At 56.6% G+C, this 23,769-nt stretch overlaps 2 protein-coding genes across 4 annotated transcripts in view; one reads left to right on the top strand and one right to left on the bottom strand.

The window, feature by feature from the left end:
• ATF6 (activating transcription factor 6) overlaps window positions 1-7,501 on the top strand; it is a 79,740-nt gene extending 72,239 nt beyond the window's left edge. Inside the window, exon 16 of one of the 2 annotated variants that reach the window (XM_086753759.1) lies at window positions 5,450-7,501. In XM_086753759.1, the coding sequence (XP_086609885.1) occupies window positions 5,450-5,658 (209 nt within the window). In that variant the 3' untranslated portion in view covers window positions 5,659-7,501. The remainder of the gene's footprint in view (window positions 1-5,449) is intronic. The other variant, XM_086753758.1, reaches the window with a different exon arrangement.
• A 653-nt stretch (window positions 7,502-8,154) lies between these two features.
• Window positions 8,155-21,907, bottom strand: OLFML2B (olfactomedin like 2B). Of its 2 annotated transcripts, none has more exons than XM_086753968.1 (8): window positions 21,720-21,907; window positions 20,131-20,394; window positions 17,165-17,272; window positions 13,683-13,859; window positions 11,866-12,103; window positions 10,755-11,300; window positions 10,027-10,203; window positions 8,155-9,720 (listed from the first exon to the last, which is right to left on the bottom strand). In XM_086753968.1, the coding sequence occupies exons 1-8, from the start codon at window positions 21,855-21,857 to the stop codon at window positions 9,119-9,121; spliced, it is 2,250 nt and encodes a 749-aa protein (XP_086610094.1). In that variant the 5' UTR covers window positions 21,858-21,907; the 3' UTR covers window positions 8,155-9,118. The 2 variants fall into 2 exon arrangements, with proteins under 2 accessions (XP_086610094.1, XP_086610093.1); XM_086753967.1 differs by having other exon boundaries at window positions 11,875-12,103; window positions 21,720-21,894.
• Window positions 21,908-23,769: the final 1,862 nt, after the last annotated feature.

Below are 23,769 nucleotides of genomic sequence, written 5' to 3'. Positions count from 1 at the left end.
TTGTGCTTTCTGAACTCTGTGCTGCCCTAAACATAAGCTCTGTGTTGGGCCAAGAGAGGTTGCAGTATAAATTATTTGGGTAATTTGGTGCTAAATCATTCTTTAAACCAAACTTTTGCATTGTCAGCTTGGCGTGGCTAGCAGAAAGCAACCAGGTACTGGAACTCATCCGGCGGTTCTTTGAAAGCTGCCTCGGTTCCTGCCACTGTGATCAAAGGATGTACAGAACGGACTGCAAGTGTAAATTCACACAGAGTCCGTTTGGAATCTGGTGTGGCAAAGCAAAGTTTCTTGTTAGAAGGAACTGTGGAAAGTATAAAGGGTATGAGTAGCTATTTGGCAAAGACAGTTTTAAAAGAGTTGGTGATTTTGTATTACCTTACGCAGAGATAATTCCCTGGCACCTAATTTGAGGTCAGCTAAGCTAATTCCATGGATAGCAAATTCACTTTGCGCTATTGTCCATGAGGATGGGATGATTCTCTAGCCTTAGTGTACGTGTCTGACAAAGACAGGTAGTTAAAGTAAAGGTGGGCCGAGTGGTTTTCCTCCTTTTATCTTGCCAGCAGGAGCGAGGACATGTGGTCCAGATCTGTGTGGTCGACACTAGCTGAGCTGTCTAGTCAGTGAGCACAGGGAGAGTAGAGCTGGTCAGGTTCTGACTACTTTTACAGGTCACCTGCTAAGGAAACAGCCATGAGGTATGTGGGGTATGTACTGCAAAGGCGACTGGGGCCTTGGAGAAGAGTCTGAGGTTTGGGGGATGTCAGGCCTAGGCCCTGAATTATACAGTATTGGTTTCACAAAGGTTTTTTTGGTCTGTGGGACTGCCATAAGGTTGATTTGCTAGAGCGAATCTCTATCAATATACGTAAGGCACACACGCATCTTCAGAAAGCTGCAAAGCTCTTCTGTGGTGGTTGATTACAGCCTTGAAACACTTCAGCAAGATCAGGTGGCATTTCAGGGGAGCTCTGTTTCAGCCCTTCTGCAAATGGTACAGTTTTCAAGACAAACACTTTTCTGCAGCAGAGGTTTGTGGGGAGGGCGCATGTGAGTGGGAAAGGTAGATTGCCATAATAACTTGCTCCTGTCCTATAACTGCATTTATAGGGCCAAGCAGCCCACTGACCTGTATAGAGCCTTGAGAGACAATTCCCGTCACCATTTGTTCTTACTTACTGCAGTACTTTACTTACTGCAGAATAGATACAAAGACTTTCACTGCCTACCTCTCAAGCCCTTTGCCTGTCTTCTGCCTTTCTTTAAGACAACATCTCATGTACAAGGAGATGCCTGATGTCAAAAGTGGACATTTGAACATTCAACTGATTGATATGTGCCAGTATTACTAAAAGGAGAAGGGGGACTTTGGTTTTATGGTCTTCCTAATAAGCCAATTTTTAAAATCTAGTGCTTCAAATAAGAAGGCAATCTTCCATCATCAGTAATTTGTTACAGTAGTTGTTGCCCTCAGCCTTATTTGCTTAAACGTTTTTGATTTGGACTGCTAACTTCAGCTTTCATCAGTTGGATCTTAGAACATGTTTGTTTTTAAGAGGAGCTGCCATAAACCCTAGAGAGCAGCACTGAAGAGTTAGATTTCTGTTCCCCAGATCAGCTCATGCTAGGAGTTTGGTACAGCCCTCAAGAGCCAGCGAGCATCTTTGGGAAGGTGCAGTCAGAGAACAGCAACACTTGGCACAATTACCTTTGCTGTTAATTTGAAATAGTCTGTCATCTCAAGCACGGCTTTTAAACATATTAACAAATAATTAAGTGCAACACAGCCTTTTGGCCTGGGTAGATAGCTTCTTAAGCCTGAGGCCGAATGAATGGCTGTACATTCTGAACTTCAAAGAGGAGCAACAAATCTATTTATAAGTCCAGACACCTCTCCAGGAGATCCGTTCCTGTATTTTCACTGATGTAATCCCACAAAATATCAGTCATAGGTAATTCAACACAATAAACTTCAGAAATATTTCGGTGTCGGTGTTGCTCTGGGCTATTAAGCAACCTCGTGTAACGCAGGTTGGCAGCGCTGTCCTTCCAGCCAACAAACGAGCGGCGGCAGCAGGCAGCGACTTTGAACTGTCAGCCCTGCCTACAGACAGCCCTGCCCATGTCTGGCTCCCTGCAGAGAGCTGTGAGGTGAAATTATTGATGTGTTCTGTGGATGAGGTCAGACCACAGGGTCCCCTGGAGAGCCCACAGCTCTACACTAGATGCTGCCCATGTGCTGACAAGGGATTAAGAATAGCACAGCTGAACTTGTCCAGCTACATAGCCATTGATTTGAACTGACCATCAAGGAAACACGGTGCAATAGTGTTCTCACCACCGTCTGAACCACGGGCGCTGGAGGTGTGCCTCCCTACCCTGTGGCAAATGTCAGTTCACATCTCACTGAAGGGCTTTGCCCAAGTTGCACTGCTTTGTCTTTGTCATGGGCAAAGAGCAGATGGACGTTTGTCGCAGCTCAGTTGATCTGTGTTGGCTTCTTTGTGGACCTGCGCTCTGGAACCATCGGTTGCAGTCTACCCTCAGGGGCTCCAGTCACGAACAGGCACCTGCAGCTCGCCGATAGCCAGGACCATGATCGACTGGGAGTGCCTGTGCCTCTGCAGAGCGAGGGTCAGGTATCTTGGGTCTCATCTGACAGGCGGTCATCCAGCCTTTCCTTAAAGACTGCCAGTCACAGAGATCCTCTGGTCTCCTGAGGTAGCTTCATCCAGGGCTTGTATTTCATTATTGTTAGAAACTTGATCGAAGATAAACTTGTTTCTCTTGAAATTGAGCTGATCATTTCTAGCCCTGTCATGCCATTGGCTTACCCACAGTGATCCTCTGCACTCCTTAGGCTTTTTCTGCAAGGCTTCTGCCCAGCTCCATTTTGTGCTCGTGTTTTCCAGTTCTTCTGAGCATTGTACTTCGCTCTGGCCTTGGTTAAAATGCATCCTGAAGATTTTGGACAGCTTCTCTCTTTTATCGAAACTGCAGTCTGATCCAATACTCCAAGGTGGTTGAAATGTCTCCAGTTTAGCATCTTCCAGAAATCTTATAAGTACGCTCTCTATTCCTCATCCAAATCATGAAACAGTTTAATGGCATCAAGCTCGGGACAGAGCCATGTGGAATTATTTTTGCAGTGCCTGCCCCTTTGACAGTGAGCTAGTCTTTCCGAACGTCGGATTGTGCCGGCTGCATTCAGGTCACGTTTGCCTGTTGTTTTGTTGAGAGCATCACGTGGGCTTACGCAGAACATCAGCCCCGTCCACCCTCCGGGCTGGGGTGGTCCGGGCAGGGGTGTCCATGCGTCCTGGAGCTGGCATGGCTTTCAGACTGCTCCTTTCAACGCAGCTGGTCCAAGCTCCCAGCAGCATCACCGAGCACTAACTGCTGTCTTTGCGGAAAATCCCACCTCCTCTTCTAAGTCAGTTTGCTGCTGACGGTGATGAAAAAGGCTGCTAGAAATGTCTGTATGACACAGCACCTCTTGCACGGGGTAGCAGAGCTGTGGCTTACTTCATTGTGGTCCGCTTAGTCGAAGGGGGAGCCTGTGTCAGCACTGGGAGAAGTGGGATCCCAGCTGGCCAAGATGGGCTGAGCTGGTTCCCATGCTCCCTGCTGCCACCCACACAGCGCAGCTCCCTCCCTCGCGTGGGCTGCGCTCCGGGATTGCTGTTCTCCGTGTTGTGCAATGCCAGGGAACCTAATGACAGCCCACAGTGCTGGCCGCTGCAGGCAGACACGGGAAAGTCTTACTGCCTTGCCGAGAGGCTTTTCTGGCCCTGGCTGCCGTCCCATCCCACCTCACCCGCTTGTGGCTTTGGAGCACATTTTCTCACATAGCCGGGGTCCTGTCAAGCTGTCATCTGCAACCTGAGAGCTGAGGAGCTACGTTTTCAGCTTGCTGTGTTACAGGGAGACAATCTGTTCCCGTTTGCACTGTCTGGGCTCTTTGTGCCCCAGCTAGCTTCTGCTTGTGCCCCCAGCTGCCCCATGCAGCCCCCTGTCCTGAGCAGCAGCCTGTTGGGTGAGAACCAAGAGCACATCAGAAGGATGAGAGAGGGGGTGATCTGGAGGGAAGGCCTCAAAAAGGGTCCCAACTGGGGACACAACACCTGAAGCTATGGCAGGGCTTTATCGGCTGCAGCCAGGAGGGACGAGGTGCTCGTCGGGGTGCATAGAGACGTGCACAGCTGCTTCTGGCCTTGGTTGCTCGGTGGCACGTACGGAGCTTTCTCCATTTCGTTTCTGTAGGTGGGAGCTTTGATTTCCCTTGCAGGCTATCAGCCCCCTTAGCAAGGGTTTGCTCCTACTTTTTGTTACTCTGCCAGACGTACTTGATCTTATGGCTTCTGCAGGTGGCGTGGGGTGCAAGAGGGTCCAGCCGTGGTTGTCAGCTGTCATCCAGAGTCAGAGTTAATCCAGGAAAACAGTAAAAATTAGTAATGTATATTGCATTCCTCCAATCCATACGCTTTCCATTAGGTGATCTTCCATCCTCCTTAGCACAGAAAGAAAACCCTGCCGATGGCAGTCAGCGTTTCTGACTCTGAAAGGCAAGGATTGGTTGTGCCTGGAAATCCGATCTCAGCTCTTGCATTCCTGGACACACTGTCTATGCAGGGAATAGTCTTCCACCTTTAAATCCAAGCAACAGATGCTGACCACGTGCACAGCCTCTGCCTGGAAGCTCAGGAGCTTCTGCAGCAGCAGACGTGCCCAGCCTGGGGCCGCGCTGGGGCAGTGCAGCCCGGCATGCCCTTGTGCCCGGGTCCCCTGTGCTGCTCTGGGTCTCCACCCCATGGCCGGAGGCCTCTCAAGGGTAGCAGCCTTGTCCAGTGTCAGACTGCAATGTCACAAAGTACAACAGCCAGGTCAGCACGGTAATGAGGTGCAGTTAATTCATTCCAGAGATAGTGTTTTGACTTTTTTTATTAATAATCTGGTGAAGAAATTCCTGTAGATCCTCAGTGTCAAGAGGGTTACAGTATTCTTAAATCAATAAAAAGAAAGTGAAACATTCAGTTTTCTTTAAAAAAGCCTGGTCTTCGATCACCCCTACGCTTTAGTGGCTCAAGAACAACAGTTCAGTAATAAATGTTGCACAAGGCAAACTCCATCAGTACTTATGTGCAGATGAAGAAGTGAAAAAGGAAAGACTTACATTAATTTCTAGGTGTGACTGCACGTGCTAAGCGTGCCCTGGGCCCTTTGAGGGATCACGAGCAGGCTGGGGCTGCGCTGGGTGAGAAGGAGCTCTGTGTGGAGCTGCAAAAAGGAAGGACTTCCTCCCTCCAGTTCCTGCCCTAGAAAAAAAGAGGTCCAGAAAGCGCTGCTTTTGGTGCCATTAGATCACTAGCTTGCAGGCCTAACTCCAGTTTTGGGTTTTTCTCCGCCCCTCCCCCCCCCCCCCCCCCCCCGCCCCTTACTTCTGCAGAGAACGTGATCAATGGGCAGGACTACGAGGTGATGATGCAGATTGACTGCGAAGTGATGGACACCAGGATCCTCCACATCAAAAGTTCATCTGTCCCTCCGTACCTCCGAGAGCAGCGCAGAAATCACACCAACACCTTCTACAGTGCTTCCCCCTCTGTCCCGGAGACCCCCCATGCCCTGAGGGCGATTGTCAAATCCCTGCAGTAGCTCCTGTGTGGCCCGTGCAGCCGGCATGCAGCAGGTCCTGCTGCCAGACTGAGCCCCTTTGCCAGCGGGTCCCCGGGGCTCCTGGCACATTGGCACGGCAAGGGCAGACCCCCGCGTAGCCCCTTCCTTTGTCTGACCCTACCCAGCGGCCGCATCCTGCCCAGGGCTGATACAGCTCAGCTGGCCCACTCGCCAGGGACAGACCTGGGGGACCCACGCAGCACGTGACGGCTGGTGCCAAAGGTGCGGCTGAGGCGCGCTGCTGCAGTCCTGGCGTCGGCGTCAGCAGCTGGTGCCGGCGCAGGGGGGACACAGGCCGACCTTGCTACTTATGCACTGTCCAAAACACTGTCTAAAATTGTGGTGTGGGGTTTTTTTTTTGGGTAGTTTCTTTGGGATCAACCTTGTCAACCCTTGTCAACCCCACACACCTCTCCAAATCCCTTACTGGGAAGCCCTGAGCTGCTGCCTGGAGTTGCAGCGGTGCCGTGGGGCGGCCCAGTCCCAGCCACCCAGCAGGATGTGGGAACCCGCACTTACAGCCAAAGCACTACAAGCAGAACAACGCGCACTGCCGCGGTGGTGCGGGTCCTGGGCTGCCCTCCGAGGCAGCACCCCCGCCCCCGCCCCCAACCTGCCTGCACTCTCCCACACGCTGCTGCCGGCTTCCCCGGCCCACACGGCCACAAGCCAAAAGGCTGGGGCTTGACCCAAGGGAGGTGATTTAGTGTAGCATATGCATTTCTAAAGAGCATACTGCTGTTCTTTTTTGTTTGTTTGTTTTCTGGGGATTTTTTTTCCCCCTGTTTTTTGATGTTTTGTTTTGGGCTTTTTTTTTTTTTTTTTTTTTTTTTAATATTTATTGCTTTTCACTGCTAACAGCCTATGGAGCAGCACTGGCCCTCCTGGGGCAGCTGCTTTAGGTCAGTGGGACACGGCCACACCACTGAAACACAGACACGTACAGCAACACACACCCCCTCCATGCAGCCCCACACCCCTTCTTTGCCTTGCCAGTGCCGACAGCTGCCCGTCATGCAGCAGAGGAGCGTGCTGTTCGACCCCCGAGCGCCACACCACTAGACATGGCTCTTGCTGCAGTCAGCCGCTGCCCTTACAAAGCCGGCTGCAGAGCTCTATTGCCTGCTCCCAATTTGTCAGCCAAGCCCCAGGCCAGAGCTGAGCTGAGGGGCTCCAGCGGGCCGTGCGCCACGGTGCTCAGCTGGGATGAGACGCCAGCAGAGCCTTGGCCTTTCGTAATGATTTCAGCATGTTACATTATTTTTTTTCCCCCATTGCAGTTAGCCCAGAAGATGATGGGCTTCAGTTTGCCAGCCAGCTGCCTTTCCTTCACTGAACCGCTGACTGACTTTTATTATTATTATTACTATTATTATTGTGTGTGGCTGTTAGGAAATAAAGGTTGATCCTGCAGCAAGACAAACAGCTCGAGGGAGGTGAGGAGGAGGGCGAGGAGCAGTACACCCCTGTGAAGTATGTGCCTTGCAACACTATGGAAAAGCTTTGCCCTTTGCCACGTAGTCAGCGCAAGCTGCACAGGCCCCCCGTCCCCTCGGCGCTCGCGCTGCTGGGAAGCGGCCGGGCTCGGTGAGGGGTTTGGCTGCGCTCCTTGCACCAGTTCTGTTTTCCTGGCCCCGGCCCCACCTGACTGTGGGCCAGCTCACACAATAGTCAAAAAATAAAAACCCCGGCGGTGCCCCAGCCAGAGGCACACAGCTCCTCCGCAGCCCCGGGCAGGGGTGGCCAGCCGCTCGGGGGGGGGGCATTTGCTGCCAGGGAGCTGGGGAGGGCACCCAGCAGCGATGGCTGAGCTTGGCACAGCTTGGCACAGCTTGGCACAGCCCGGCACGGGGGGAAGGGCTGCAGCACCGCGGCCTCAGCCGGCACCCGTGGGCTCCAGTGGTGGAGAGCACCTCTCATCCCTTGTAGTTCTGTTCTCTATGTCACTAGCACTGAAGGCAATAAAAACCTTTCTTTTATTTATTATTAATTATTGGTGGTGTTTCTCTTGTTCATACTGTTTTACTTCAGCAAAAGAGAAGGCCAGCACAGTCTCCACTTGCAGTGTGGGCTCTGCTCAGCACAGCACTGGCACTGCCCAAGGTCAGTGCACCCAGACCACCCCCCTGTTCCTGGGGAAGGCGGGGGGGGTGGGGGGGGGGAGGGCGCAGCTGAGCTGCTCACCCAGAGCCTGGGGAAGAAGAGGGGTCGGGGTGGGTGGGTCTCACCACAGCCCCGGTAGCCTGAGGGCAATTGCAGTTGTGAATGAGCCAAACTCATCTGAGGGCTGGATTGGGCCATGCCACCAAGCCGTGGTGCCAGGACCAAGCAGCACCGAGCCCCCAGCAGTCCCCTGCTGCCACTTGGTTCATAAACCGATGCTCCTCACACCAACCAAAACCCACCCAAAAAAACCCCTTGTGCGTTTCCATGCACCCAGAGCAGGAGCCAGACCCAAAGAAAGCCCCGCACAGCTGCAAAGGTACTGGATCTTTTATTATTAACAGCAGGTAAATACAAGATGCTGCTGGGCTGGGAGGGCTGGGGCCGTGCTGCTGTGCCGGTCTCCCCAGGGCCGACAGCCGGGACCAGGGCAAGCACAGCAGTGAGGGGGCAAATGCGCTAGGACCAGAGATGGAGCAGCAGCAGGATGGGGAGCGAGGGCTCCCGCAGCCCCAAGGGCTCCTCCAGCCCTGCAGCCCAGCAGAAGAGAGCCTTCACCCAGCAAATGCCAAAGGGGACTATTTGGGGTTACAAAATGAACAAACGAAAGCCATCTATGCATATTTACAGTGTCCCCTCCCGCCACTACCTCGTTCCGGACGTGAGTTGGGACTTGGGCTGCACCCGGTTCCTGGGAGCAGGGTTGCCAAGGGCAGAGCCCCAGCCGGAGGGGACGGTCCTTGGCGTCAGCGCCAGCACCACAGGCTGTCGGAGCTGCAGTTGCAGCCCCCTTGTACAGCAGGATCTCCGAAGGGCCTGCTGGCCATCGGCTGGGAAGATGGCCCCAAGAGATGGGACATTTCCATGAAACATGCACCACCCCCTGCCTCCCCACCAGGACAGGCAGACCTGGTGCCTGCAACAGAAGGGCCAGCTTTGCACCGCTTCTGGGTTCCTAGCTGACCATTTTTAACTAAAAACCTCTGCATCTGGGCCACCTCCTCCTCCTCCGCAGGCAGGAGAGCTGGGTCCATCCTCCCGCCGGAGGGACCCTCTGCACGGGAAGGAAAAACAGAAGCAAGGTTACATCAAGGACAAAGGGGGTGGTTCTGGCCTGCGGATCGATCTACAATCCACCATAAAAAAAAAAGCTCAAAACAAAACCCATCATTTACTCTTTGATTTGTACAAAATAACAATAATAACAATAAAAATAATAATAAAAGGTGCTGGTGGCCCCTGGCTCGCAGTGCCCCATTGTGGCGAGGGGGGGGTCTCAGTAGGCAAAGATGACGTGGTAGGTGACTTGGTGCCCATTGTCCCAGGCGTAGAGCAGGCGGTCCTTGGGGTTATAGTCTATCTGCGTGGTGTAGGCGTACTCGTTCTCGAAGAGCAGCCGGGGGATGATCTGTGTGTTGGTGTGCGTGTCAAAAGCGTAGGAGATGTTGGCATTCCTCTTGTTGTAGCTGTCGACTGCATACAGGACCCCGCAGATGACAAAGCAGTTCCCATAGAAGTTCTTCCGCAGCCCCGTCCGCCATGTCGTCTCCTTCTGAGTGCTGAGGTCGGCCGCGTTCAGCTTGCTCAGCACAATCACCTCCTGGTTGAAACCCTCGTAGCTGATGGCTGGGTAGATGACCCACAGGCCGTTCTCATCCACGGCGAAGTCCACGTCCGAGTGGCCCCGCCACCGCCATGGGGTGGACTCCTCGTAGGCCACATCATGCAGCATGGCCCAGGCGGCCACGTACCGCTGCTTCAGGTCATATTTGATGATGTTGCGTGTGAAGGCCCGGTTGTAGTAGAAGGAGCCATTGTAGACAACGTGCCCCGTCCCGATCCAGCTGTATGGGAGCTTGTAGGAGTTGCTCCAACGCCCTGTGAGGCAGAGACACCTTGCTGGTGAGACCTTCCCTTTGCTCTGGGGTTGGTGGCCGCACCGCAGCAGCCGCCAGCACCATCTGCCCTCTTCCCTGCCTGCACTCTCTCCCCTGGCACAGTGACAAGCAAGTCCAAAGCCACCATGGGCAGCCTGACCTGCCCCAGGCTCTGAACCCCACACACCAGGTACCAGCGCTCAAGGGAGGGTCCCCGGGCAGAGCACCCCCACACAGCGCAGCACCCCGGGGAACGAGGACCAGCCAAGCAGCAGCCGGCGCAGCACTGGGAACGCAACAAGCCCACCTTGCTTGAAGTTGTCAAGGTTCCTGAACTCCACCAGCGTGTTCCCATAGTAGTAGTTGGTGACGTAGATCCGCTCCTCCTGGGCCAGGGGGTCCTTCATCCAGGCCCCCTCGTTTCGCCCATAGGTGTTCTGGGTGGTGGGCCCCGAGATGGTGGACAGCGTGTCCTTGCAGCGCCCTGCACCAGCAGAGAGAGGTTTGCGAGGCCCGAGGCAGAGTGGCCACGCTCTCCCTGATCCTGTGGGGGGGGTCTGTGGGCATCACCCCACCCACAGCCCCTTGCCCACCCAGTAGGAACCCTCGCTGCCTCGGCCTGGGCTCAGCCTCACGACGCCCAGCAGCACCAGTCAGACCCTGCAAACAGCTCCCCACAGCCTCAGCGTGTCCCTGCCCCACCTGAGGCTGCTGCCTGTCTCAGGTCCATCTCCAGGGAGGCCTCTTTCTGCCCTGCCCAGCCCCTCAGGCTGGGAGGAGACTACACTAGGTTCCAGAGTTCACAAGCAAGTGAAGACCTGCCCTTTGCTTTGGGGTTGGTGGCTGCGCCACAGCAGCTGCCAGCACTGTCTGCCCTCTTTCCTGCCTGCACTCTCCCCCTGTCCAGCCACCGTCTCCACACCACCTCCCACCCATGACCAAATCCAGGTGTGTTGCGCTTAGCAGGACATGCTGTGGGCAAAAGCCAGCCCCCGTGTGCACAGCTGGATCAGTGCAGGACCTGCAGGCACTCACCAATGATGTTCCTGATGTCCTCTTCCTCCAGGGTCTGCTTCGGGGTGGCGGGCATGGTGGGGCTGACCGGCATGGCGGGGGTGCTTGCCTGTTCCCAAGCTCCTGGGCTGCTCTCTGGGGCGGGGCTCGTCCCTGTGTCCCTTGAGGTGCCGGCGGTGGTGGCCATGGCAGGGCTGAGGACAGTGGTGGCTGTGGGCAGGCTGTCCATGGCTGTGGCCACCACTGTGCTGGCCAAGGCCATTGGTGGCTGCGGGGTCACCTCCTCCGCCAGCCCTGCCGGGGCAGTGGTGGTCTCTGGGGTGGGGGTCAGCCAGCTCACAGTGGTGGGGTCCGGTGTGGGCCCCATGGACGTGGCAGGGGACAGGGGCACGGTGGCCGTGGCAGCTGCGTCGGCGGCCGGTGGGGTGGTGGGGTCGCTGCTGGGAGTGGGCGGCCAACCCACTGGGGAGGGCTTCCTCACGCCCTCGCCCGCCCTGCTGCTGGGCCTCAGCAGCTGGTCCTCGATCAGCAGGTCCACCGTGTTGTCCCCGCTGAACAGCTCATCCGCTGCCAGACACAGGCATGGGCGTCAGCCCCGCAGCGAGTGGGACCAGGTCCCCTACGACCCCTCTCCACCCGCCCCACCGCTCTGCCTCCTCCAACTGCTTCTCCGGGCTGTCTTGTGCTAAACCCACGTGATTTTCCTCTTAGTTTCCAGATGGAGAAGGGCTGCCTGATCGGCAAGCCCATGTTCGGAGGTGGATGAGACCCCATCGCAGCCATGCCCACCACCTCGGGCCGAGTGGAGCAAGAGGTGATTGGAGAGGGATTCAGTCCCACCGGCTCCCGGAGACAGGGCAGAACGGAGACGGCCACAGCACCCAGCCGGATCCTACCCACAGCGGGTGCCTCACCCGGGGCATGGGGACCGCTTGTGCTCCCCTGGTCACTGCGCGTGCCCTTTGCTCCCCCCTCACGTCACGAGCCCACGCAGGGCTGTGCCGGCCAACCTTGCTGCTGAGCCGGCTTTGCACAGAAAGGCCAGTTGCCTTGTTTGCCCGTGCTGCCAGCCCCTGGGGGTCCTATTTCTTTAGCTACCAGGGATTTTTTTTTTTTTTTTATGGCTGCACACCCAACTCACGCTGCTCCTCGATGTCGTTCTCTGACTCGGTGGACTGGGCTTTGTAGTAGGTGACCCCTCGGACGACGGTGGGCTTGGAAGGAGGCCGGCTCCTCACCTGCAGCTTCCTCTGCAAGAGCTGCTCGGGCTTCCCATGCTCCGGGGAGAGGTGCAGCTCCGAGAGGGACTCCACAGAGTTGATCTGCTGGGAGATGGTTTCATCTTTCAGGAATCTTTCTTCATATTTGCCCTGGAAGAGACACAGGCTGTTGTTAGGGGCCAGAACGGTCACGGTTTGGAGGAGGGGGCAGGAGATGGCGGGGGTGGCAGACCGGCATCGCCTCTGCCTGACCTTGGTGCAAACCCACTGCTCGGTGCTCAGCCAGGGCCAGGCCACGGGGCAACTGCTCGCATGCCCACCCACCGGGGACCGGTGCCGGCAGCCGAGCCATAGCTAGCGTGCAGCACGCACTGACATTCGGTAGCGCGGAGAGGCTGAAGACACCTTCCTAGCAGAACCTCCCGGGGCAGGGACAGCGAGCTCCCCGTGGGGCAGCAACCGGGAACCCCGCGCAGAGGCAGCCGCCAGCGGCCGCAGCTCATGCCTGAAGGATTTCATCTCCCAAAAGGAAATCGGAAAGACAGCCCCAAAGGTTGAAGCGGAGCCCATTTGGCTGAGAAGGGCGGGCCCAGGGCTCTTTCACAGCCCCGCTGCAATTAAGAGCGAGAAAAAGGGGAACGTTGGGAAATGAGGTCAGCCGGGGTAATAAAAGCCCAGCGCTTCACTCTCCTGCCTGGCTGGGTCTGGCTCCTCGCCGGCGGGCAGTGGACCCCCGTTCGGGTCACGGGCTGGGGGCAGGGGGAGAGTGGCTGGGAGCGCTGCTGGACACCCTCTGCTACGGCCCCCACCCCGGGCAGAGCGTGCTGGTGCATCGTGGTCAGTGCTGTTTCACCACCCGCTGACCCCTGGCGCGTGCATGGGAGCCCACCCTTCTCCCCCACGGGGCTTGGGGAGCCCACTCCTATGTAGGACCTCCCACAGCTGCTCTTGGTCCTGGGTGGGGGGACCCAAGGTGCAGGCTGCCCTCGTCCCTGTTTGGAGCTGGAAATGATGCCATGACCATTCCCCACCTCCCCAGACACCTCCTTTGCCTCTGGGGTGAAGGCAGGATGCTCCACAACCCAGTACGGACCAGAGCAGTGTCAGGCCACCCCACACCAAAACAGCAAAGGGGGTCAGGACACCCTGGGCGGGCCTGTTCCCAAAACACCCCTCTCTGGGGCGGCACAGAAACCGGGAAAGAGGATGTCCCCGTGCTAGGCAGGCCCCGCAGGGACCCCCATGGTCTGGGGCCGGGCGCCGGAGCCAACGGGATGCCCAAATGTCTGCCCAAAGCGCACCAGGCACAGGAACCGGCTGGAAAGGGCTAATTGCCCGGGAAGGAGGGCGACAGGCTGTCCCTCCACCGAGCCCCCAAGCCCCACTAATCAAAGGCTCTGAGTTTCCCAGCGCTTCCCAGCCGGCCCCGCAATGACATCACTCTTTCCGAGCAGCACGGCCGCCGCTGACCTCGAAAACCAACAGCCCCGCAGGAAGGGGGGAGGCCCGGGGAGCAGCCTGCTCCTGTTCCCTCCTACATCCTGGCGGCAGCTGGGCTGTGCCGAAAGAAGCAGGCTGGAGCCAGAGGCAGAGAAACGGGGTCGGCTGAGCGGTGAAGAAAATAACCCTGGGTGGGTGGCATGCCAGGGGCCACGTCCAGGAGACGCCCTCCAGGCCGGCTCACGTCGCGGCAGCGATCGAGCCGTGCAAGCCACTGGGGCGGCTGTACCTCTACGTGCATGTAGGCAGCCTCCGCGTCCCGCTGCAGCGAGCTCTCGAGGTCGGTGAGGCTGTTGGTGAGGAGGCTGGAACAGTTCCTCCTGTCCCCACGGTGGAGATCCTGTGGATGCTCCTCTGTGTTGGCTTCTGCCCGGTGGCCTTCCTGTGTGAAGTTCTTGGACATGCCCTAAAAAAGCAAGAGGGGAAACTTTACCCCAGGTAAAGACAAGCGATGCTTCACGGCCCCCAAACCACGGAGCCAGGAAGGCAGCAAGATCTGTGCTGCCAGCCTGGGCTCACAGCTGAGCTTCTCCATGGGGCTGCTAAGAAGGTGCTTCTGACCCCAATGGGATTCAGAAACCCCATCCCAGGTGCACACATCCCAGATTCGCTCTTTGCCATGGGGCCCCAGAGAGCATGAAAGTGAAGTTCCTCAACACTCATCTTCAGTCATGCTCACCACAGAAGGAAGAGAAGACAAGCTAAAACATCTTAAGTCCCCACTTTGCATACTTTGCCTGTGGTAGCAAGTTCATCTCCCATTTATTCATCCCAGTTTCCTAGCAGGGTCCCATCCTGGCTGGTCACTCTCTGCCTGACCCCTGAGGCAAGTCCTGGAGGTCGGCATCCCACTTCTCCGGTTTGGAGCAAGGGAAGCACAAGCTTTGGGACACAGCACTGGGCTCTTCCCATCCTGCCCCACTGCCTGGCCGTGCAGCCCTCAGGGACTGCTCGGCCCCACCACCCTCCTGGCAGCCAAACCCCTTTGCCCTTCTTGGTCCCCCCAACCACAGGCACACCTTCTCTCCGAGGGGATGTTGCAGTCTCCTCTCGTGGCTTCTTGGCCTTTTGCATCTTAAATGGCAACTGCTTTGGGTAGACGGCACATCAATCAAAGCATTTTTGCACAGAGACTGGGGGCAGTTCCCCCTGATCCTTCATTTTCAATCTGTCCCACCATGACCTCCATCTGCGACCTCAAAAATCACCAGCTGATGCAACAGCTGCAAGCTAAAGGCAAAGCAGAGAAGCTGCCTCACTAGAGAAGGCATTAGCTCTGCGGACCGAGTGTTTGGGGGTTCATTCCCTCAACCAGCACTATTTGTGTAAAACACCTTGTTATACTGGAAACAACTCGTGACAGCTTCTCAGCTCTGCAAAAATACCATCCTGAGCTTGGTTAACCCCCAGCCCCTCCATGGGTGTCTGAACTCGCAGCCTTCACCCAGGAACTGTCGCAGTTTTATCATGTAATTTTAAGGCTGAGCCCAATAATGCGCAGAATTTTCAGCAAGCGTTAAGGAATGGGGGATCTCACGATACTGTCCTAGGAGCAGAAGCAGCTTCAACACTCTTCTCTTTTTGGGAGGATGGCTGATTCCAACAGCCTTGCACCCTTATCGCTTATTCTGTGTGATGTTTGGCTTGTGACCTGCTTCGGGATAAAACCTGACCCCCTTTGAGCAGGGAGGCACCGCTAAAGCCTGGCCTGCAATGCTGCCTGGGGCGGCTCAGCTGCTTTGCCGGAGAGCAGCTGCCAAAAGCACACCCGCCTGGGAGGCCGGTGCTTTGAAGCCACGCCAGGCTCTTGTTCGGCATCTCAGCTGTCCGTTGTATCAGATCCCGTGGCTGAGGAAGGGTGTGATCCTCCTCCTCCTCCTCCTCCCAACAGGAATTTACGTGCTAAGCCAGCAGCAGGAAGCATTTTACACCTGCTGCCTGCACCAGCTCTGCCCTGCCGCAGCAGCACTGGGGCATCTCCATCCAACCCGACCACTCCTGTCCTTCTCCATCCTGTCCGTGTGCCTACAGGCAGCTTCAGCTGCTCGTTACATGATCCTGCAGCCCCACTTCTGGGAAATTAGAGACCCAAATCTGTTAATTCCCCCCTCCTGTGCCAGTCACTGCTCCATCTCTGGCCAAACTACTTTAGCCAGACCAAACTTTTCCACCCATCTGCCTCACTGCGAGCAGAGCAGCCACACCACAAGATCACCCAGACGTGCCTGGAGAGAGAAGGTAGCACCAGCACCTCTCATGCCGAACCCCTGCCTAGGACAGGGCCACTTGGGTACCAAAGAGGAGCACAGCGATACCCCCACCTGAAGTAATCACCTGTGTCATTTGTCACCACCCAAACTCCTAACGCCGTACCTTAGCCTCTGACCCCACTGTCGGCAGGGTCTTTGAGGAACCTGCACTCCCCCCTCCCTGACCCGATGGGCTGCGTCACTCTGGTCTGACCCATTTGAAGGGGACAATGTCTAACAGCACCATTTTCATAGAATCACACAATGGTTTGGGTTGGAAGGGACCTTTCAAGCCCATCCAGTCCAACCCCTTGCAAGGAGCAGGGACATCTCCAACCAGGTCAGGTTGCTCAGTCAACTAGTTTCAGGATGAGATAAATTCACAGACCACAGATCCACAAGTGATGAGGGTTGTCCTCTCCATCATCCCTAACCCAGCCAGCTGTAGACTTTGAACAGGAGCAGGCCATCGGACTGTCCTCATGGGGCCCTTTGCGTTCACTCTGCCACCAGACCTGCTCCTCACTCCTCTCCCCTAATTACCAAAGACTTGGCGGCAAACCCAAGTGACAACTGGAGAATATGCTAAGCTGTGGGAAGAGGGTGGGATTGCAAACAAAAAAAACATTGCTGCTTTGTTATTTCTAGACCTCAAAACCCCTTTTTCCCATTTTGGGTCAATCACCGCGCTTGGAAGCCCACAGTCCTTCCCCAGTCAAGCACTCTCCCCTTGGTTGTCTCCTTCCTGACCCCGGGACGGAGCATGCCGTGTCTTCCCGACACACTTTGCAAGTGGAATTTTGGCTTTACAAATCATGGCCTCTCGGCTCCTGGCTGCAGACAAACGGGACTGCTCCGCTCCGACAAGAATGTGGAATTACTGTCCCAGATACGGACCACGGGAGAAAACTCCAGTATTTAATCTGGCAACCTGTTGCTACATAGCTGAGCGCAGCTTAACACACTGCAAACCCTATGTTGTGCTAGCCAGAGGAGTATTAAACTCTATGGAAGTGAAAATTATCTCACTGGAAGTCTGCTCTTAAAAAATCACGGAAGGTACTTTATTTACGTTTTTAGCAGTGTTGAGGGTTCGGCTCTTTTTTAACGCAGACCAAGGTGTTCCTTGGTCCTTCAGGAATCTGACTGCCTTGGCTACCAGCAGTCCGGCCGAGTGGACCCCAGCGCTGACCCCGAACCCCTCACCCCCACATCAACCCACACAGCACGAAAGCACCCAGTTGAGAGCAACTATTACAGACATAAAATGGAGAAGAGGAAAAAATTAACGGCAGGCGAGTCTAGTCTGGTCTAGTTTGGACAGCCTAGTCTGGCCTAGTTTAGTTCCAGCCAAACAGCTAAGTAGCACTCCTTCCAAAAGGAACGAGGCTCTGAACGCACTGAAGGTCCCAAATATTTGATTTGAGGCAACAGGCCTGAAGGGGAGCAGGACTCGTCTTACCTCCTCGAGCTTTTCCACCCGCCCCACCAGCTTGGTTGTGACCGAGTGCAGCTTCAGGAGGTCCAAGCCGTAGAAGGCGCTTTCCAGCATCTCGACGATGGAGGCCAGCTGCGAGGCAAAGGGAGCACACCGCGTCAGTCAGAGGTACGTGCCGTAAAGCACCTTGCGCGGTTTCTGCAGCCATGGGGAGTGCGTGTGTCTGAGCACAGGAAGTTTCTTAAAATGCAAGTTTTTCCTTTTACAGCCCTGCCCTGCTTGGCAGCTCTGGGCAAGCGCTCTCAGGCTCCCAAAGGCTTAGTGACTCCCAGTGATGTGACTGGCCACAAAAAGAGGCAACAAGCGAACGGCAGCTCACGTAAAAGCGAGTTTGAGATCAGAGTCTGAGCTCGTGCCATCCCATGTTTTCATTTTTTTTCCTGGAACAAGAAGAAACTTGTTTAAAAGTTTAAAAATGTTCACAAATGCAAGAGTGAAGCAACCAAAATTCAGCGCCAGCCTGGTTACGAGTTCACTTCCCTGGATAACAATTTTATCAGAGGGATGCTGCCTTCTCCTTCAACCCCCACTTTCAGCGCCGCGCTGGATTTAACTCACCCCTTCCTGCAGCAGGAAGGGTCACATCCTGCCCAGCACCGGCTGGTGCTCCCTGATTCTGGGGATCTGGACAGCAATACCCTCCTCCTGTGCTTCACTCCATTCCTGCTGCGCGCTCTGCAGAGGATAGGCACGGGCTCTTGGCATGAGCTCCTGGACCATTCCCTGCCTCCGCTCCCACACGGGCCCGCTCCCTCCAGCCCCGCGTGTCCCCACATGGACAGCATGGCACTGCCAACCACTCAGCCCCAATGGCCAAGGAGGATTTTTCAACACACAGGATTTACTACCAGCTGGTGAAATTCTCTCCCAGCAGCTACGCACTGGTCAACAGAGCTCCATAAACGCGGGAGAAGAGCAGGCAACACTGCTGGCAGCGCCCTGAGTTTCCATCCCGGCCTCTGCAGTCTCCCTGTGGAGCTGACAGCAAAGGAAAGATTTTTTTGTTTTGTTTTTGGGCCAGATAAAATGGCAGTATTAAGGACTGTTTTATGGCTACACGTCCACATTCCACCGAGAACCGGACAGAGAGGACCGACGCAACACGCACAACCTGCCAGACAGCCGCAGGAGACACACGCTTTCCCTCCACGCTGGGTAATTTCCATCAGTGCACAAAGGTCACAGACTTTATAAACCACCTTCCAAATCTTCCTGAATGCAGGCTCCTCACACAGACCCCCGTTCGACCGCGTCGGGGTGCCCCAGGGGTACCCCTGCTCCCTCGCCTCATCCACTCGCTTCCTCACTCCTCCCTCGTGTGGGGTACCCAGGGCTTTTGACTCACAGCCTGGTAAAACACAAGGGGCTCAGAGCACGACTCCACGTGCGTCCTGCTGCTGGGCCGAGCAAGGATGATGCTCATGGGTGAGCATCACTCCTCACGAGTCACCTAAGAGCTGGAGCTGTGTCCTCTCCTGCCTCCTGGCCTCTCCCACAAGAGGCAGCTGTTCCCAGGAGGGACTTGGCAAGAGTGCAAGCCTGTTGTCACGGCTCCTGGGGTTTGACTTTCTCAGCAAAGAAAAAAACCCATGCGTGTGTATATTTGGATAAACCTTGTGAAATTTTTTGGCTGCGGATCCTTGCGAAATAAGCGAGGGAGCCTGAGCCAGTTCCTAGAGGACAAGCTTTCACACCACGGCTGGCTGCGAGCAGCTCCCCGGTGGGAAGAGGCAGCCAGAGCCAAGGGTGCAGCTCACCACGCCACGCCGCTCCTCCCAGAGCCCACGTGGAGCCACTGGTGGAGGAGCTCTGCCCGCCGCCGGGCAAGGGACCTCAGGGGTGGCTGCAGGACCCCAGGGAGCATCCCCTCCACTAAACACCAAGAGCTCACAGCTCCTCATCCAAGGCCAAGCAGGACATCCTGGCTTCTGAGGATGAGGTACTGCTAAACCACTTCAGACTGGGACTCCTTCTTCCCTGAAGTGATGGATTATCTGCCTGCGCCTGTTTATCTTCCCTAGCTGTGGGGGAGCTTGGACAAGAAGCTGCTAACTGTCTGCGGTCAAACAAGACGAAACACATCCTTGAGCTCCAAATTAATTAGAATGAACCCATGGCGGCAGCCCAGCAGCATCTCGCACACTGCCTGCCTTCCCACCTGAGTGGCACCGCCCTGGGGGTATGTCCCATCACCACCCACACCAGTGCCACCAGCACTCGACCTCCTTCTCTGGGGACTCCCCAGGGCTGGGCCAAGCCAGCGACCCTCTAGGGGGGATTTCTGCTGCCCTACACCAGTAAGAAACTGGGAAACTCGTAGGGTCTGGTGCCGGCTGCTAGACCAGCGAAAGCAAGCATCCAAGAAAAGACAAAAGTCGTTAGAACAAACACTGCCGCATCTGGAAAAGAGGCATGTATTACTAAAAGAGATAAAATACTCAATAGCACAGAAGTGTCAATGCTTAACACAACAAAACCCATCCTGTCAGCTGTGTAACACACCCTTGTGCTGATGCATCAGCGGCTCTCGGCCGAGGGAAGCCCAACCAGCTTCTCGCATGGATCCTCAGGAGCCCCGCTCTGCCACGGGAAGGAGACCCAGCAGCTGCTGAGCGAAGCAGAGCCGTGTCCCTGGGGACACTCAGTGCTGGACAAAGGGCAGGGAGCAGCCCCGTCCCTCGTGGGCTTCCAGCACAGGCAGCCACGGCGGATCGCACAGATGAATGAGTGAATCATCGCCTGCAGCTGCTTGAACCAATCCCTTCAGCTGGGCTTGATTTTTACATAAAACGTGGAGATATAAAAGTAACTACAGTATTTTTTTTTTTCAGGAAAAAAGGGGGTTTTTTTTTAGAAAAAGCCCCAAAAGAAAAGGCTTCAGAAGATCTCCCCCCTGTCAAAAGAGCCCTCAGCGCAAGCTGCTCTCCTACCTTCAGGTCGCCGCTCTCCGCCTCCCGCAGCTTCTTCAGCCTGAAGTCCCCCTCGCAAGGGTTGAGCGCCGAGGGGGGGGCCACACAGGCACACTTGCAGCTGGGTCCTGACGTGATGGTTTCCACCGTGTAAAAGTCCTCCGCTCTGAAAGCGCCTTCGTCAATCCTTTGGCAGGCGCCGCGGCCCAGGGGTCTGACCAGGCATTTGCACCGGCAGTCGGAGCCTTCGGACACCGCCTTCACCTTGTCGTAGTCGCCTAACAGCTGAGCACAGGTCACCAGAAGTGAGCAAACTTCACAAACTTCTCGTCTTCAGCTCGCCCGGCAAGGGACAAGGACACCCTCAACCTCGAGGTCCGGGCAAGGAGACTTTGGGCACCCTGAACCTCGAGGAAACTGGACAGCTTTTCCAAAATTTGCTGACCAACATGTTTTCTGGAGAGCACGGAGCTTTCTGATCCCTACCTCCAAGGGGAATAGCAACTGACTTCTCCCGACAGCATATTTTTTTTGCATGAAATGGACCTAGCTGCTTTGAATTTTGAATACCAACCCCATCCTGCTGTCTTTTAATGCTCCATGTCCAGTGCACCCAATAAGTTACCCACTGCCCTGAGCAAGGCTTCTTTACATGGGCAAACGGGGTACAGTTGGGCTGGCAGGGCGACTGGAAGCCTCCCTATAAGCAGTGTAACCTGGTGGTGAAACCGTATTTCTGATTAGCCCCATACAATGCCAGGAATTTCCTTTACGGAGATTTGCAGACAGCACTCCTGAAAGCCCAGGCACAAAAATAACTTTGGCGGTATGTTTCCAATAGTCTCCCCGTTAGCCGTTTCCGAGGGCAGATCACAGCGCGGTCTGATCGGCCAAATCTAACAGAAACCTCCACCGCATCCCACTGGCAGGGAAAAAGGCCGGATCCTGGATCCCTCCCCTCTGCACACAAAGAGGCCCCACCAATGCCCCTTTCAGAGACTCCCTGGTTTTCTGAGCCCCCCCTCTCCCAGGGAAATGATAGGATGGAGGCTGTCAACTGCTCCCCATTGGGTTCCAGTGAGTTCACTGCACCCCAGGCAATAAAACTCCTTGCAGCTGCACTCGCCCAGCGCTGTCGGGAGTGCACATCCAGCATCACCCGGGGTGTGCCCAGCATCACCTGGGGTGTGCACAGCATCCCCCATCATCACCCAGGGTACGCCCAGCATCACCCAGCATCACTTGGGGTGCACCCAGGATCCCCTAGCATCTCCCAGCATCGCCCAGATGGTGCACAGCATCACTCAGGGTGCGCACAGTATCCCCCAACATCTCTTGGGGTGCGCCAAGCATTGCCCAGCATTGCTTGGGGTGTACCCAACGTCGTCCAGCATCACCCAGGGTGCACCCGGCATCCCCCAGCATCACCCGGCGTGCACTCAGCGTCCCCCAGCATCACTCGGGGTGCGCCCAGCATCCTCCCCGCACTGCCCAGCCCCACGCCACGGGTACTCAGCACCCCAGGAGCACCCCCAGCACCCTCTGAGGTACTCAGCATCCCCCCCCCCCCGGCGTGGTACCCTGCATCCCCGCCCCTCCCCAGCCGGTACCTGGGAGAGGATGTTCTCCTGGTTGTCCGCCTCGTCCTGCAGCGGTTCGGCGGAGGGTCCGGCCGTCCCGGCGGGGGGGGTCCCAGCCCGGCAGCCGGTACCCAGCGCAGCCAGGCAGAGCAGCAGCGGCAGAGCCATGGGCGGGCGGAGGTTTGCGGGGCGGAGGTTGCGGGGCGGGCGGGGTAGGGGGGGGCCGGGGTCGGCGCGGAGCCGCCGCTGCTCGCTCAGGTGCGGTGCGGCGGGGGCGGGCGGGGACGGACCGGGATCCCGCCCCGGACCGGTCCTCCCCTCCCTCCGGTCCTCCCCTCCCCTCCCTCCGGGGCGGGGCCGGGGCGGGCGGTGCTTCCCACCTGCGGCGGGGGGCTCCCCGCAGCTCAAAGCTGCCCCCCTGGGAAAGGGAAAGCCCTTATCCCGGGGGAAAGGGGCGACAGGGCCGCGGGGATTTGGGCACCGTCTGCCCTAAGTAGGTCACGGTGGGGTCCCCGCACATGAGGCATCTCTGAGGGGGCTGCATCCCATCTTCCCAAAACACCCACATCGCCCATGTGCACCGGGCGAACCTGTGCATCCCACCCCCGCGGTTTGCCAGGGAGCCGGCGAGGGACGGAAATCCATCCTTACGGCCTGCTTCCCTCATTTTCCACCACCCTGGCCCGCATCCTCCGCCCGCTTTGGGCCACGGGGAAGCCATCCTGGTAGCCCAGCGCACCGCACCTGTGGCTCTCCAGCAACTCTGCACGCACCGGGGCGGTACAAGCTGTTCACTTTTCGAAGCCAGGCTCCCAGCCGCCGCCGCCAATCTCGGTGCGCTTACTGGAATTTAGGCTGACGCCGGTGGGGGAAGCAGCCATGCTCTGGCAGCCCTGGATCTTTCTGCACCTCCCGCCAAACGGAAACGTCCTGGACGCGCTGTTCCCAGGGAAAGCACAGGCACGGCATCCTCTGCTGCGTGGGTGTCTGGACCTCGCCAATCCGTGGCAAAAGCTGAGAATCCCTCAGAAATGTATGGATGGCCACCAAACACGTGCCAGCACCACGCCCCAGGTACAGCACAGGCTTGCGTTTACCTCCAGGGAGAAGCCGCAGGCACAGTGGGTGGCAGGAGGGGCCGTGTGAAGCTCTCGCTGAAGCAAGGCTGCGCACCAGCGAAGCACCCCCCCGTCCTTAACACGCACGTGTCCCAAACCCACCCCAAACCCTGTGCCTGTAGCCCTGGGACAGGGCACCGCTCTAGGGAGGCTCCAGCTCTCGCATCCCATCACTCTCTCTCCCAGGGGCGGACTTCAGGTATGGAGCTGCCAGACACAAAGAAAACATCTTGTGTGGGAGAGGAAGCGGCTGTGGCACAGGGGACAGCAGAAGTTGCTGGCTCCACGGCCAGGACCGCAGGCTTCGTATGGCACGGCACTGTGCCCTCCTCTCCCCCGGCCTCCCTGGGATGAAAAGCCTGTGGAGAAGGCAATGTGCGCTTGCAGCCCAGACAGCAAGTTGCACCCCGAAGTCCACCAAAAAAAGCATGATGGGCAGATCAAGGGAGAGGATCCTCCTCCTCTACTCTGCTCTGGTGAGACCCCACCTGCAGTACTGCATCCAGCTCTGGAGCCCCCAACGTAAGAAGGATGTGGACCTGTTGGAGCAACTCCAGAGGAGGCCATGAAGATGATCAGAGGGCTGGAGCACCTCTCCTACAAGGACAGGCTGGGAGAGTTGGGGCTGTTCAGCCTGGAGAAGAGGAGGCTCCGGGGAGACCTGATAGCAGTCTTCCAGTACCTAAAGGGGGCTACAGGAAAGATGGGGAGAAACTCTTTAGCAGGGCCTGTTGTGATAGGATGAGGGGTAATGGTTTTAAAATAGAGGGAGGTGGATTCAGACTGGACATAAGGATTTACACTGAGGGTGCTGGAGCACTGGCCCAGGTTGCCCAGAGAAGTGGTGGATGCCCCATCCCCGGAAACACTCAAGGCCAGGTTGGACAGGGCTCTGAGCAACCTGATCTGTTTGGAGATGTCCCTGCTCCTTGCAGGGGGGTTGGACTGGATGGGCTTTAACA

The sequence above is a fragment of the Chlamydotis macqueenii genome, chromosome 8, assembly GCF_036417535.1.
Source record: "Chlamydotis macqueenii isolate bChlMac1 chromosome 8, bChlMac1.mat, whole genome shotgun sequence".
In the NCBI taxonomy this organism is placed as follows: Eukaryota; Metazoa; Chordata; class Aves; order Otidiformes; family Otididae; genus Chlamydotis; species Chlamydotis macqueenii.
The sequence above is the reverse complement of the archived record's forward strand: the minus strand, read 5'-3'. Positions and strand labels throughout refer to the sequence as shown.

Bases quoted from the DNA above. Each gene is read 5' to 3' on its own strand.
- OLFML2B (XM_086753968.1), bottom strand. From the start codon at position 21,857: ATGGCTCTGCCGCTGCTGCTCTGCCTGGCTGCGCTGGGTACCGGCTGC. The intron at 17,273-20,130 runs GTAGGAGAGCAG...TTTGCCTCGCAG, and splicing joins CGGAGAGCGGCGACCTGAAG to CTGGCCTCCATCGTCGAGAT. The intron at 10,204-10,754 runs GTGAGTGCCTGC...CTGCTGGTGCAG, and splicing joins GGACATCAGGAACATCATTG to GGCGCTGCAAGGACACGCTG.